Below are 16,426 nucleotides of genomic sequence, written 5' to 3' on the forward strand. Positions count from 1 at the left end.
TTCGGGATAAAGAAACTGTCAGACAATGGGTGCTTCATTTCTGAAAGGATCCATTTATTTTAACTCATAAACTAATTAACCAATTCACTTGTCATTTCTCAGAAAATTCATTCTGTGTTCAGAGTGAATACTGTAATTTTGGAGAGGAGCTGAATTTGTCATATGTACCAAAGTAGTTGAATTCCTGCTTTAAGCACAAAACTCAGCCTTAAGAATAGAACCAACAGTGAAACCTCCATGATTAGCAAAAATTGGAAAATATCAGTGAAAATGTTTTCAAATTAATCTCCTAATTTCTATTGCAAATGAGGATGAAAATGATATGTGAAAATTATATAAAACACTAAACATCAACCTGTTCACTTAACAGTATCCCTCTGATGATTTGGGCCTGAAGGCTCTACATATGGATATTAAATATTTCTATTGTTTGTATCCAAATCCTGAGGTACCATAATACCTAGATTTAAAGCAATGGCAAGAAAGTAACTCTTTGTTTCGCTTTGCCTGGGGCTTCAGTTGCAAAAGTAAAATATAGATTAAAATATCACACATTGAAAGGATACAGCCAGGCCTTGCAATGTGGAATACTTTTGTGAAAGAGGCTGCAGCATGGGGGATAGCAGCTGTCATAGCCAGAGTGAGGCAGAAGCGGAATATAAGAAGAAACTTAAAGTGAAATTGTTTAATATGAACATTTCCTCAGCCAGACATTACATGAATCGGAATTTAGCGATAGAAAGTCCAACAAGATCATCTAGTCCGTCTCTCTGCCAGGTGCAAGACTGTGATAGCAGTAATTCTCAAACATTTTACTAGTATGCCCCCATTTTATCACAGCAATTGAACTCACAGCCCCATTTTCACTGAAGCTACAGATGATATTCATATTTTTATCAGCCATGAATGAAATATACAAATATTAGAGTTTACGTGACATAAAAACTACACTAAAAGAACATTATTTAAGTTTCATTGATAAGCTAGACTGCCAAAATTTAGGTTGCAGGTACACAGGATGGACAGCGCTCAGGGAATGAGGAAGCTGTTCAATAATTTTTCAGAAAAAGGTCACAAGAATCTTTTTATAATGGGAAGTGTTAGACAACCTAAACACAGAGACAGCTCACAGCTGTCCCTATCATTATAATAGACTTACCATGACACGTTTCAATGGATTGATGAGCTTTGGGGCAGCCTGGAGGGTCATTCGGGACAGGACTGGGGCATCCTAGTAGGATGTTATTAGGAGGTAGTAGAAGTCTGGAGCATTGGGAACTGTTTGGAGAGAGTCCTGGAGCATCCTCCCCTATTCTACCCCTCTTTCCCATTATACCCCCTTAAGTCCTCTGTTTCTCCTTCCTATTCATCTGGCCTATTCCCCTTTGAGCCCTTGTTCCATATTCTGTCCCTGTCCCACCTCCCTGCCAACAAGACTCTGAAGCAGCCATGTGCTGCCACCTCCCCTTCCTTCCTGCTCTCTCCTCCCCAGTGGTTCTACATTTGCTGGGTACCACTGAGAGGAGACATCATCTCGCTGCCCTCCTGCTGATGTCATTGTAGCAGAGAGGAGTCACTACAGAGAAATCTGTTTGACCCACGTAGCTCTGTTAGATGCGTGTGTGATTGTAGTTGGAGCTGGAACAAGAACAAAGGGAGTGTAAAGGAAAATCCCATATAAAGTTTCATTTGTTTATTTTCAAGAGCTAAAAATTAAAAACTAGAGTTTTGGGCCTCACCATGACACTGCCAAAGCCCCAGCACTGGGCCATGGTTCAAGAGTTTGCATTTTTGTGCATTGTCCAGTCCAATTTTGAAAGTCCTAAGTGATGCACTTTTCACCATTTCTCTTCTGAGACTATTCTGCAGGATTATAGATCTCATTGTGAGGAAGTTTTTCCTCGTGCTCAGTTACATTTTCCTTTTCTTAATTTCATAATGAGTCAGTCCTTCCCCTCATTGAGCATATTTGTTGTTCTTTTCTGAACTCCCTCTAGTTTATCAATATCTTTCTGGCAAAGTGGTGCTCAAAGTTGAACAAGCTATTGTAAGTGTAATTACATGAGAAACTTAAAAAAGAGGAATAGTTATCTCCCTGTTTCTTAATATGTTGTCCCTACCTACTCAGCACAAAACTACATCAGACTTGTTTGCAACCAGCTGACATTGCAAATTAATGTTTAATTCACTCTCCACTGTGAGCCTTGAATCTCTGTCCACATTACTGTGTCCCAGGTTTTTTCCTGTCATTGAGTACGTATTTCATATTATGTTTCTCTGGATGTATTAGATTGTCTTTTGCCAAGCTGTATTTCATTTTCCTGTTTTTTACCTAAGTTTCCAATCTTTCTCTATATTCATTTGTTTTATTCCACTTTCCTGCCTAGTGTTCACAACTGTTCCCAGTTTAGCGTCAGCTATAAATTTCATTAATGTGCTGTATACTCTCTCTTCCAGATGATTAATTCAGATATTTAATAAGATTAGACCTAAACATTGAATCCACTAATCTCATTTCTCCAACTTGTCCACTGATTTATCTTTACCTCTAATCCTCTAATTTATCATTTATCATTAAATTTGTTTATGGTCTTCTAGCCAGTTTTCAGGCCACACAACAGTGTTCTTATCCGTTTGAATTAATTTTTCAAATACAATTTCACAAGACACAATATAAAATGCTTTACTGAGCTCCAAATATATTACATAAGAATACATTCTAGGATGGTCCAGTAGTTAGGGAACTAGATTAGAACTCAGGAATTAAATTCCCTGCTCTGCCACAGACTTCCTGTGTGACCTTGGATGAGACACCTAGGGCCAGATTTACAAAGGTGTTTAGGCAACTATGTATTTAGGTGCCTAAAGATGCATAGCAGGATTCACAAATTCACCTAAGTGAATTCAATGGGAGTTAGCTGTCTAACCTGCTTGGGCACTTTTGTATGCCTCCATTCCCCATCTGTAAAATGGGGATAATACAACTTTCCTACCTTACTGGGGTATTGTGAGAATAAATATGTTAAAGATAACGAGATGCTTAAATACTATAGCAATGGGAGAGCAATAAAAGTACCTTAGATAGATTTATTACATTTCTTATAGCTATCTCCAATTTTTAAATCTATTACAAATAGAAAATAAGTTGGCCTGGCAAAATTTATTCTTTATAAACCTATGCTAGTTATTGCTTATTGTTTCCATTACCCTTTAGATCAGTGGTTTTCAAACTTTTTTCTGAGGGCCCAGTTGAAGAAAATTGTTGATGCCCATGACCCAACGGAGCTGGGGATGAGGGGTTTGCGGTGTGGGAGGGGCTCTGGGCTGGGGCAGGGGGTTGGGGTGCGGGAGGGGGTCAGGGCTCTGGGCTGGAGGTGCAGGCTCTGAGCTGGGGCCGGGGATGAGGGGTTTGGAGTACAGGAGGGGCTCCGGGTTTGGGGGGTGCTCAGGGCTGGGCAGGAGGTTGGAGGTCAGGGCTCTGGGCTAGGGGTGCAAGCTCTGGAGTGGGGCTGGGGATGATGGGTTTGGTGTGCAGGAGGAACTCTGGGTTTGGGGGGGCTCAGGGCTGGGGCAGGGGTGTTGGAGGGGGTCAGGGCTCTGGGCTGGGGGGAAGGCTCTGGAGTGGGGCTGAGGATGAGGGATTTGGGGTGCAGGAAGGGGTTCCAGGTTTTGGGGGGCTCAGGGCTGGGGCAGAAGATTGGGGCACGGATTTACCTCTGGCAGCTCCTGGTCAGCAGCTCCCTGGAAGCAGCCAGCAGCAGGTCAGGCTCCTAGGCGGAGGCGCGCAACCAGCTCCACGTGGCTCTCACCCACAGGCACCGCCCCCCTAGCTCCCAATGGCTGTTTCCCGGCCAATGGGAGTGTGGAGCCGGTGCTCGGGGCAGGGACAGTGCGCGGAGCCCCGTGGCCCCCCTGCCTAGAAGCCGGATCCGCTACTAGCTGCTTCCAGGGCGCAGCGCGGTATCAGAACAGGTAGACACTAGGCTGCCTTACCTGGGCAGCACTGTTGACGGGACTTTTAACGTCCCAGCCAGCAGTGCTCACCAGAGTGACCCAGTGCCTTACATGCCGCAACCCAGTACTGGGTCGCGACCCGAACTTTGAAAAACACTGCTTTAGATGTTAGGTGAATTTTCTCTCATTTATTACATTACTTTACTATGGATTGAAACTAAACTTGTAAAACAGTGTTTGCTAGAACCACTCTTATTTTCTGTTAATATTTCAGCATTAATTTTATCTATCGTGACTGTTACAAACACAAAAAGATAAACTGTTTATAAACAGTATCTTCTGAAAACATTTTAAATTATCTTAAGTTTGTTAACATGCATTTATCGTTCTCGTATGTCAAATAAAACAATGCAATGTTATTGTTATTGTTATATGTTATTCACCATGAGGGAAAAATTACAACCATTAGAGAGAGATTCAGCCATATAAAATACAGTTGCTGCTAACTATTGTAATTAAAGGAAACACATTTAATCTTTGAGGTGCTTTTTAGACTAAAAGTTATTCTGGAAGATATTATTGCCAGATGAAAGTATCTGGTTGTTTATTCTCATTATGTGATTGAAAATATACCTTCAGGGAACTACTGTGTACCTTTCTTTCACATCTTGTAGTCTCGCTATTCTCTCGTTATTGCTTTACCTCATGTTCTAAACAAAACATTAATATCTGTGTCTTCTTCTACTATTTTGCATTCTTTTCTGCTTTAGCCTATTCTGCAAACTTGCTGCTCTTGTTAGACATAGGATTTCACTTTTCGGTAAGTTATTAAAGGATATTGATGAAATTATATTTATAACATTTTGTGCTTCTTATAATATATCTAAGGCTTATAACTGATGAGCAAAAATGATTTGTGGTGGGAAATAAGTGGTGTATGGCTGTTAACTTCATTATTTCTGTAACAACTCAAACTTTTCATATTCTCTGGATACATTTCTGCTTTCTGGTGCACATGCTCCAATCCCAGTATAGTCAATGGGAGCAACAAATGTGTAACTGAAGATAGACTTCGATAGAATATATAAAGTATAGTAGTGTAACAGGTGTCAGTAGCCTCAGGTGAAGTGAGAGTTAATATCGAGATTCCATTTGAATCTCTGCCTTTTTCATTTGCTCATAACTTTCACAAAAAATTACTTGATGCTAATAATTACAATATTTAGTGTCAGCTGAATTTGATAAATTAAGAATAATTTGTTGTAGAGTTATGTGAATGTGAAATAAACCTACTTTTTTCATATGGTCTTCTAAGAAATTAGGTAAAGAAATTTAGATGATAAGATTCAAAAATAAAATCACGTATTCTGATGCTTAAATTGATATATAAACCCTCAATATTGTTGTTATTAATGTTAATATTTATGAAACACACAGATGTGTATAGCTGGCCAAAACTCCAGGGTGCGGGGGGGTGGAGTGTTTTATTTAGGTATTTCCTTCCAATTTTGAGCAAAAGCAAATTTTACCAACATTTCTTCTGAACCAAAGACCACTACATCCACTATTACCCCTCAAAATTTTTGTTTTGGAAACATGGTGTTCTCAGAAGGAAATGTGAAATTGACATTCTTGTCAGTTTCATGACTGCTATGCATTGAACTGCAGCAGTGAAACACAAGAATGTCAGTTTCACTAAACTTCTGCCTGGAGTCCAGGCTCCAGACAAAGCTACTGTGAAGTAGGGAGCCTAGCTGCCCTGAGAGCCCTGACTCCATCTGAGACTGCGGTCTGCCAGGCTCCCTGCTGCAGATGTCTACCAGACATGAGAGCCCCAGCTCCAGTCATGGCTTCCAAGGCTGCTGCGGCAGAGCAGGGAAACCTAGCAGCCCTGTGAGCCCAGGCTCCAGATGGAGCTCCAGGTCAGTCGGCTGCAGAGATGTGGCCTCTGGACCACCAGCAGGTTTCCAATGCCTGTGTTTTGACAAAAGTTTTGTCCAATCTCTAATAGACTCAGTGAAACTATTCAGTTCCTTGAATAGGCGAAAACTTCCAAACAGCTCTAGTTTAGAGTTCTTTGCATATAAGATCCCAGTTCCATGCCACTCACAATTTAAATATATTATTAATTATTTGCATTATCATAGAATTGAGGAGACCAGACTTAATGAAAGGACAGGGAGTGTGGAGTAAAGTGATTAATACAGACACGTCTCTAAATATATGTAATAATGAGTATGATTCCATATCAGTAAAAGGAAATTGTGGCTCAGGCTCATCACTAGCTACAAAGTTCAGACCCATGTATTGAAATTGGCCCAAGACTCAAAGTGGATTTAGACCCAGTTATAATTGTATTCACACAAAGCAAAATTTCCTCTCTTTCTTTCTGCTGCAAAAAAATGCTTAATAAGGTCCTACTCCTGCAATGCAATACAGTAGGATGAACACCTGTTCCTGTGTGGAATCTCATTGACTTTAGTAGGTCCCTTTATAGGTGGAGGAGTCTGAGCTAGCAGATCCCATTTCCAAATTGTGACCTAAATGTCTAATTTATCTTTCTAAATGTCTTTTCATTCGATACTATAAATTATATCTTCAGTATCTGAATTTGTTGGGCTATTACCTCTGATAGAATTTCTGCATGTATATGTGTTGCAAAGAAAACCAGATAGCTAGCCTGAAAAATATTTACTCTGTTCTGAAGATTATAAATTGCCATCTTGTAACTGATTCATGATCCTTTAAGAGAAGCTATCACAGTGCCTTGTGTCATGGAAAGTGGAAAATGGTTAATGAAAACCCTTATCCTCATTTCGGTGTGTCACAGTGCTTCTGTTTCATATTGCAAAAAGCATGGAAATGAGAATGGATAAAAATAACAAACCCAATTATATGATAATTACAGGATAGATAGAAAAGACATTTAGAGGTATTGAAGAGACAAAGAAAAATGTCTTCAAACGGCATAAAGAAAGCAGGATTGACAGCCTGGCCAGAAGTGTTTAATATATACATTTAGGCCCCAAACCTGCAAATATTTATGCACATACTTAACTGTACTCCGGTGAGTAGTTCCACTGAATTAAATCATAGAATCATAGAATATTTGGGTTGGAAGAGACCTCAGGAGGTCATCTAGTCCAATCCCCTGCTCAAAGCAGGACCAACACCAACTAAATCATCCCAGCCAGGGCTTTGTCTAGCTGGGTCTTAAAAACCTCTAAGGATGGAGTTTCCACCACCTCCCTAGGTAACCCATTCCAGTGCTTCACCACCCTCCTAGTGAAATAGTGTTTCCTAATATCCAACCTAAACCTCCCCCACTGAAACCTGAGACCATTGCTTCTTGTTCTGTCATCTGCCACCTCTGAGAACAGTCTAGTTCCATCCTCTTTGGAATCCCCCTTCAGGTAGTTGAAGGCTGCTATCAAATCCCCCCGCACCCTTCTCTTCTGCAGGCTAAATAGCCCCAGTTCCCTCAGCCTCTCCTCATAAGTCATGTGCCCCATCCCCCTAATCATTTTTGTTGCCCTCTGCTGGACTCTCTCCAATTTGTCCACATCCCTTCTGTAGTGGGGGGACCAAAACTGGACACAATACTCCAGGTGTGGCCTCACCAGTGCTGAATAGAGGGGAATAATCACTTCTTTCGATCTGCTGGCAATGCTCCTACTAATACAGCCCAATATACCGTTGGCCTTCTTGGCAACAAGGGCACACTGCTGACTCATATCCAGCTTCTAATCCTTTTCTGCAGAACTGCTGCTTACCCAGTCGGTCCCAATCCTGTAGCGGTGCAAGGGATTCTTCCTTCCTAAGTGCAGGACTCTGCACTTGTCCTTGTTGAACCTCATCAGATTTCTTTTGATCCAATCCTCCAATTTTTCTAGGTCATTCTGGACCCTATCCCTACCCTCCAGCGTATCTACCTCTTCCCACAGCTTAGTGTCATCTGCAAACTTGCTGAGGGTGCAATTCATCCCATCATCCAGATCATTAATAAAGATGTTGAACAAAACTGGCCCCAGGACCAACCCCTGGGGCGCTCCACTTGATACTGGCTGCCAGCTAGACATCGAGCCGTTGATCACTACCTGTTGATCCCAACAATCTAGCCAGCTTTCTATCCACCTTATAGTCCATTCATCCAATCCATACTTCTTTAACTTGCTGGCAAGAATACTGTGGGAGACCGTATCAAAAGCTTTGCTAAAATCAAGATATATCACATCCACCCCTTTCCCCATATCCACAGAGCCAGTTATCTCATCATAGAAGGCAATCAGGTTGGTCAGGCATGACTTGCCCATGGTAAATCCATGTTGACTGTTCGTGATCACCTTCCTCTCCTCCAAGTGCTTCAAAATGGATTCCTTGAGGACCTGCTCCATGATTTTGCTGGGGACTGAAGTGAGGCTGACCTGTCTGTAGTTCCCTGGGTCTCTTTCTTCCCTTTTTTAAATATGGGCACTATATTTACCTTTTTCCAATTGTCTAGGACCTCCCAAGATCGCCACAAATTTTCAAAGATAATGGCCAATGTCTCTGCAATCACATCAGCCAACTCCCTCACCACCCTTGGATGCATTAGATTTGGACCCATGGACTTGTGCATGTCCACCTTTTCTAAATAGTCCTTAACCTGTTCTTTCACCACGGAGGGCTGCTCACCTCCTCCCCATACTGTGTTGCCCAGTGCAGCAGTCTGGGAGCTGACCTTGTCTGTGAAGACCGAGGCAGAAAGAGCATTCAGTACTTCAGCTTTTTCCACATCATCTGTCACTATGTTGCCTCCCCCATTCAGTAAGGGTCCCACACGTTCCCTCACCACCTTCTTGTTGCTAACATAACTGTAGAAACCTTTCTTGTTACCCTTCACATCCCTTGCTAGCTGCAACTCCAATTGTGCCTTGGCCTTCCTGATTAGGAGGGAGTCCCCGACCACCACCACCCGTCTCCTCCTCTTGGGAGTGGTGGTCATGGAATGTGCTACTTGGGTGCATAAAGTTAAACACAGCATAAGAGTTTGTAGGATGGGGGCCATATAGCATATGTGTAGGGCCTCCATACCACCTCTTGTTTAACATGACGCCTTCTATGGAGATATATTTTCCAACAATTGGACTATCCTCCATATTTTATTTTTTCATTAACCATTCAGCACCTGCCTCTCAGTGGCTGCTCTTGGCATCCAAGAAGTTTTAAACAAAAAGGAAAAGAACAGCAACAGGGAAAGACAAAACAAAAAGAAGGGGACAGAAATGGCACATTCTGAAATAAAGTATGCACCCTGTTCATTCTGCCCAATCTCAAGGGGGAAAATAAGGAGAGAAGCGGGGGGGGGGAATAAAACCATTAGTTCTAACAGATCTTTTAAGCAGGAGGCATTGTAGGCCTTCCCATCACACGTGAATTCAATATATAATTAAGAGTCATGAAATTTGTATGTTTGCACATACTGAAATATTTGTTAAAAGCAAAATATATTGTTCAGAATAATATGTTCTTTATTTATTATAACAGGGAGTGATGCTACTACAATGGTGAGCTGCCTGCACATCTTGGCTCAGACACTGGATACACGGTAAATTGGCCAAGTTTTTACTTTATTTCAGTACCAGCTACAAATCATATGGTTGTCAAGAATCACTTCAAAGAACAGTTCTGCAGATTGATTGTTATTTCTTCACATATTTATTCTTTATTTCCTGCTGATATTAGCTCTCTAGAGTAAATGTTATGGTACAGATTTTTCAAACACTGTCCTCCACGTTTTCAGATGATATGTTGCATCCACAGTTGTTTGTGCTTAGAAACTTAGAAACTTCACTTAGAAATATAAGTGGCATCATCTACGAAATTGCACTTGCAGTTATTTGCTCTCACAAAAATGGAGGCAAGTTTACACCAGGCTGAAAAATTGGTGCTAGAAGTGCATTGAATAACATTTGAAGCTGGCAATTAGCATAGTAAAAGACATTACAGTGTAACTCAGTCTGACATCCTCTGATCATAAATCACTTTACTTCTAATGACATATATAATTTATAATAAAATACATACAGAAATCCACTCAAGGAGAGATTAATGAGCAGCTGAGTGATATATGCAAATAAATGTATTAGTGTAAATTAGGATGTCCCCACAATTATTGCTATTGTATTCTTTTTTTAAAAAACCCACTGCTCCTAATTATATGTCACCCCTAACCTCATCTTCATGCTATCTGTATCTACAGGTGTTGCCATTCCAACTAAACAATCAATTGGTTAAAATGCTTGACTCTATTATTTCTTTTATGGATTTTAGTAAGTAGTGAATCAGTGTCCTGTCGTAGTGTTAGAGGAACACTGAGATTCTGGAGATGTCACTTTTTGGATGAAGCATAAAACCAAGGAGTCTGCTTTTTCTTCTTTGAGTGATGGTCCCTATGTGTATTCCACTCAAGGTGCGCATGCTCACCATGCTCCTGAGCCTGGGATATTTCTGCTAGAAGTGTCCATTCATCTGCACCTACACGCCTCCCCTCCTTGTGCACTGATTTGAGGACAAAAGGAGCAGTGCAGACCAACCACCTCTTCAGTTCTTTTCTACCGCCTGTAGTCTGAGATGGAACCTCTTCAGTGTCCTCGGTATTCGCTAACATTCTTGTTCAAACATAGTTGTAGATAGTTGTAAAATCTGGTTTTAGATAGTTTCTAATTAGAGTAGCAGATTTTAGGAGTTTGGGGTCTTCGCCCCCCACCCCCACCTGGTCACTGCCCTGCACAGGGTGCCTAGTTTGTCCAGGATACCAGGATTCAAGCTCTGCATAGCCTGCTGCCAGGTTTTTCCAGTCAGCGACTTCTATGACACATGCCCCGTCAGGGCCGGCTCTGGCTTTTTTGCCGCCCTAGACAAAAAAGCCACCCACCGCCGCCCCCCCCCGCCCCCCAGCGCGGCAGGGGAGGGCGCCGAGCCCGGCCGCGGGCCACAATCCCCGACTGGCCAGAGCGCTGGGGGGAGGGCGGAGAGCCCGGCCGCGGCTCTCCCCGACCGGCCGGAGCACCGGGGGGAGGGTGGCGAGCCCGGCCGGGGCCCCGCTCTCCCCGACCGGCCAGAGCGCCGGGGGGAGGGCGGCGAGCCCGGCCGGGGCCCCGCTCTCCCCGACCGGCCAGAGCGCCGGGGGGAGGGCGGCGAGCCCGGCCAGGGCCCCGCCCCGCCGCCCCCCTCCAGGTGCCGCCCCAAGCACATGCTTGGTGGGCTGGTGCCTGGAGCCGGCCCTGGCCTCTGTTGATTCAGTGAGCTCATATCCCCTTCAAGTTCAATATCTGCTGATCCTTTCCTAGTTGAACCCATCATGCTCATAAGTTCAGGCTTAGAATTCCTGATGGACTGCATAATGAGGCTTCGGTCCGATCCTGGCCCGATAGATTCCTCCCCCTCCCCCCCCCCCCCCCCGCAGTACACTGGACAGAGGTCACGGTGGTCTCTGGCTCTGGGAATAATCTGGGCTAAAGATTCTTCCATCAGAGAGACAAGGAGGGTAAGGGCAAACACGCTCACAAGAAACCTGAAAAATCCCCTTCCAGGTCCTCACAAAAAGAGGACCTCCTCTCTGCCACCCTCTAAGTCATATGAGACTGTATCCCAGCATAGAGATGTCAGGAGTTCACAAGGAGCACAGTACTGGTTCCTCGGCACCAAGTGGCAAAAGTGACCTGAAGGCGGTTGGACCATCCTGGGTACCAGCAAGGGAAAGAAGGCAGCAGAACCCTCCTACAATGACGGTACTGACACTGAGAGAGGAGGAGTCAGTACAGGAGACTGTTTCCTGTCTGAAGTTGACACCAGCTGCACTTCCAAAGGAAAGAAGCCCAGTCCACTCTCCAGCATCAGGGTCTAGATAAACTCTACCAGAGAACCTTATTATCTATGCAGACCTAGAATCCTGATATTATTTGATCCAGCACTCACCATGGAGGTTACTATACCAATGTTTCTCCACTCACCATTACCATTGACACTTGTACCTTTAGCTTAGGTACCACAGTCTTGCACATCAATTTAGAAGCTTCTTTTTCCTCTAATGAGTCTAGAATCAGTGGGAGAATTTCAAGACATGGGATCTGCCCTGATAGAGGCTCTAAGATTTTTTGGGCACCTTCCCTCTCTCATAGGACAAACTACTCAACTCTGGACTATTGGTACCCTTCTCCATGGGGACCCCTTCATTTCCCCTATGACCATTTGTACTGGCTTTACTGGGGTCCCTGGGATTTGTATATGAGACATCCCAAATCAATAAGCTCACTTTGGGAACCTAGATAGACAGGAAAGAACCTCAACCCTCTGAGGAGGAGGAACAACCTGATCAGGCAGAATCACTCACCCCTGAGAGGTTATCATCCTCATGATGAAGTAGTCATGCCATCCTCACCATCACCACCTGATGACTACAGGCAGTTCCAGGACCTCCTGAGGAGAATTGCAAACATGCTGCAGATTCCCCTGGAGGAAGTACAGAACACCCTCATAAACTCCTAGATATCTTTCAGAGTGCTGGTCCCAGTAAAATGGCACTGTGAATTAATGAGACCATCTTAGAATATGCCAAGATAGTCTGTTATTTGTGATCCCACTCCAAAGAAAATAGAGGAGAAACATTTCATTCCCTTGAAGGGGGCAGAATACTTACTTGCACGTCTCACATCTCACTCCAAACTCTTTACTGCTGCAAGCTATCACCAAAAGAAAGAAGCAACACCACCCCAAATCTGCACCCCTTGATAAGGAGGCCAAATGTTTAGAGCTCTTTGGGAGAACATTTGACTTTGGCAAGCTTACAGTTCCACATAGCAAACTACTAAGCTTTAATATCAAAACATGATTTTATTCATTACAATAAGTTCTCTAAATTCAACAACAAACTCTTTCAAGAAGATAGACTTTATTTCCAAATAATTATTGATGAAGAAAATTAGCTAGATTGGCCCTCCAGGCTTCAGTGGATGAAGAAGATATAGCCTTGTGCTTGATGGCAACTTCCATAGTCATAAGATGAGCTTCATGGCTCCAGTTTTCCAGATTTCCCAAAGAAGTCCTTTCCTCTGTGGAGGATCTGACTTTTGAGGGAAATAACTTATTGAGTGAGATAGCAGATGTATCACTATATTCCCTCAAAGACTCAAGAGCAACTTTTTGCTCACTAGATATCTGTACTCCAGCACCACAGAGGAAATACCGCAAGACTCAGTCTTATGGACAATGACCAGCCCCTCAACCATTCTGCCATCAAAGGACCTACAAGCTGCCTAGGAAACACCAGAGAATGTAGTGCAGTAAACACAACAACCCCCTGCATTCTCCTTCCAGTGCCAGCCTCCCACCAGTAAATCCTTTTGATGGGACTTTCGACAGCTACAAATCAGTCCCCTGACACATTTATCTATTCAAGACTCCTACACACCATTTGCCTCACTCATTTTTTCCAGGCATGGTACTATACAACATCAGACAGATGAGTTCTGGAGATAATCACCACCATTATACAATAGTTTCTCTCTGATTCCCCACACAAAATTCCTTCCTCCTCCCTCTTTAGAGACCCCTCTCACAAGAAGATGCTCAGACAAGAAGTAGACTTTCTGTTCCATTTGGAAATCATAGAACCAGAACCTCTTCAACATAGGGGGAAAGGATTTTACTCAAGTTATTTTCTCATTTCCAAGAAGAAAGGGGGCTGGAGGCCCATGCTAAATTTCAGACAGCTGAACATCTTCATCCACCACCTGAGTTTCAGAATGATCACCCTGGCCTCTATAATCCCCTCGCTAAACAAGGGGTTGTTCACAGCTCTTGATGTAAAAGACACTTATTTCCACCTAGAGATCCACTCCATACACAGGAGATTCCTGAGATTCACCTTAGGCCTAGACCATTACCAATACAGAGTGCTCCCCTTCAGCCTCTTGATGGCACCGAGGGTATTCATGAAGGTGTTGTCAATAGTGACAGCTCACCTGCATTATGAGGATTCATCAGTGTTCCCCTACCGCAACAGCTGGCTGCTCCAAGGGAAATCATATCAAGAAGTATGGATGACAACCCTGCCCCTGCAGAGACTACTACATTCCTTAGGGCTCCAAGTAAACATAACAAAATCAGTTTTAGCTCCCACTCAGACTATAGACTTTGTTGGAGCACCCCTACATTCAATCAGAGCAAAAGGTTACCTATCTCGGGACAAATTCTAGTGTATGAAGATTCTGCTGTACCCCCAGACAGCAATTCAGACTAGTCTCACCTTCCTAGGGTACATGGCCTTGTGTACTTATCATGAAACTTTGACTTTGATGTCTACAGGCTTGGTTATGAACAGTCTACATGCCAAGTAAGCACAGTCTGGACAGAATGATCTCACTTCTTGTGACAGGGTGCTCCACTCACCACTAGGATGGTGCCTCCTCCTGGTCATTCTGGGGAATAGCTCATGAGGTCGATGCCCCTTCCCACAGCTGTCCTCTGCCTCTCTCTTTGGGTCTGCAGCTCCTCTCTCAGTCCATGAGCTGCTGTAGCCTCTTCGTGATTTAGCCCTCTGACCAAGTCACTAAGTGGGTTCACCTTCTGGGGTATCAAAGTCTTTCCTCACCAGCAGTCATAGGCAGTCTTCCCATTCCCTTATTCATAATGCCACTCCGTCAGTGGCTGGCAGAGGAACCCGGGCCCACACTTTACTCCAGATTCTTGCTCAGGGACCCTCCAGTCAGTAGTCAAGGCCTGTTCCCTTCTAGACCTTATTGCCTTTCCCTGAGCCCTGTCCTCCCTCTCTGGCTTCCTTTCTCGCTGGGTTTGCCAGCCCAAATGCACCTCACTTCTCCCAGGGAGTGACTGCAGATTTTCCCAGCAGTCCCCTTTTCTGTTGCCAATTTACTGTCTTCATAACCTCAGCCCAGCTCATCCCTCCCCAGCTGGGCTCCCTCACTCAGTCCCAGAATTATTTACCCACCCGATTTCCTCTCAGCTATAGTCTGCTGGGTTAATTAGCCCTCTTCTTTGGCCTGGTCCACACTACCCCCCCACTTCGGACTAAGGTACGCAAATTCAGCTACGTTAATAACGTAGCTGAATTCGAAGTACCTTAGTCTGAATTTACCGCGGGTCCAGACGCTGCAGGCAGGCTCCCCCGTCGATGCCGCGTACTCCTCTCGCTGAGCTGGAGTACCGGCGTCGACGGCGAGCACTTCCGGGATCGATTTATCGCGTCTAGACAAGACACGATAAATCGATCCCAGAACATTGATTGCCTGCCGTCGGACCCGGAGGTAAGTGTAGACGTACCCTTTGTCTTCATTAACCCTTTCAGGGCAAGTTTGGGGTGAACACCCCATCACACTCCCCCACAGAGTTCTGACTTATGGGAAAACAGGGAGACAGTGTGCGTGGGAGTGCCCTTTGTCCCTCTTTCACCCACAAAAATACTGATTACAGATAACTCCCTACCAAGATGGGGAACCCACCTCAACGAACACATTGAACAGGGTACCTGGACCACCAAGAATCCCAGTTGCACATAATCCTTCAGGAGCTGCATTCAGTATAGGAAGCCTGAAAATTATTCCATTTATTTGAACCTAGCACATTCAGGTCATGTCATACAACATGACAACAGTTTATTATATCAGCAGAACAGGGAGAGTAAGGGCCACCCTCCTTTGCATAGAAATAGTCAATCTCTGGAACTGGTGCATTTGTCACCAGATCACCTTCTCTGCAGTGCGCTTTCCATGGTCGCACCACACATTGGTAGACAGACTCAGCAGACGTCACCAGAGACCATGATTAGGAACTACACAAATTGGTGCTTTCAGCAGTGGGGATTCCCATCATGGGATCTCTTTGCAGCTCAAGAGAACAAGAAATGCCTGACCTAGGCAGCTTGGGGCATGCATTTCTAGCTCAATGATCAGAACAGCTGAGGTACTCATTTCCACCCATCCCTCTTTTACCTCGAGTTCTAAGGAAAATCAGGCAAAATGGAACATCAGTGCTGTTGATTGCACCGTGGTTTCCCAGGCAATTCTGGCTCCTGAGCATTCTTCAGATGTCCTTGCATCTGTGCATCCATATTTGGCTATTAACAGAGCTATTGACTCAGGACAGAGGCAGGATCCAACAGTCCAACCCAGCATCCCTCCATTTAACAATATGGTATTTGGATGAATGACGGACCTAGAAAAGTCATGCTTGGCGATAGTAGGAAAGATCCACAAGGAAATGTTACACAGCAAAATGGAAAAGATTCTGTATCTGGTGCCAGCATTGTCAGATGCCCCTGAAATCTTCAGAGATCCCTACTATTCTGAACTATTTCCTCTCTCTAAAGAAGTTAAGGTTATCCATTAGCTTCTTGCAAGTATGCTTGGCAGCTATTAGCACTTTCCACTATCCGGTAGGCAGACATTCTGCCTTATGAGAACAAGACTTCTGA

General features: G+C 44.0%; 1 protein-coding gene across 1 annotated transcript in view; it reads left to right on the forward strand.

Annotated features, from left to right (window-relative positions):
• The window catches only part of RYR3 (ryanodine receptor 3), a 625,867-nt gene that overhangs the window by 446,405 nt on the left and 163,036 nt on the right, over positions 1 to 16,426 (forward strand). Inside the window, exons 63-64 of the mRNA XM_065402721.1 lie at positions 4,725 to 4,774; positions 9,481 to 9,541. Coding sequence (XP_065258793.1) covers positions 4,725 to 4,774; positions 9,481 to 9,541 — 111 coding nt within the window. The remainder of the gene's footprint in view (positions 1 to 4,724; positions 4,775 to 9,480; positions 9,542 to 16,426) is intronic.

The sequence above is a fragment of the Emys orbicularis genome, chromosome 4, assembly GCF_028017835.1.
Source record: "Emys orbicularis isolate rEmyOrb1 chromosome 4, rEmyOrb1.hap1, whole genome shotgun sequence".
NCBI lineage: Eukaryota > Metazoa > Chordata > Testudines > Emydidae > Emys > Emys orbicularis.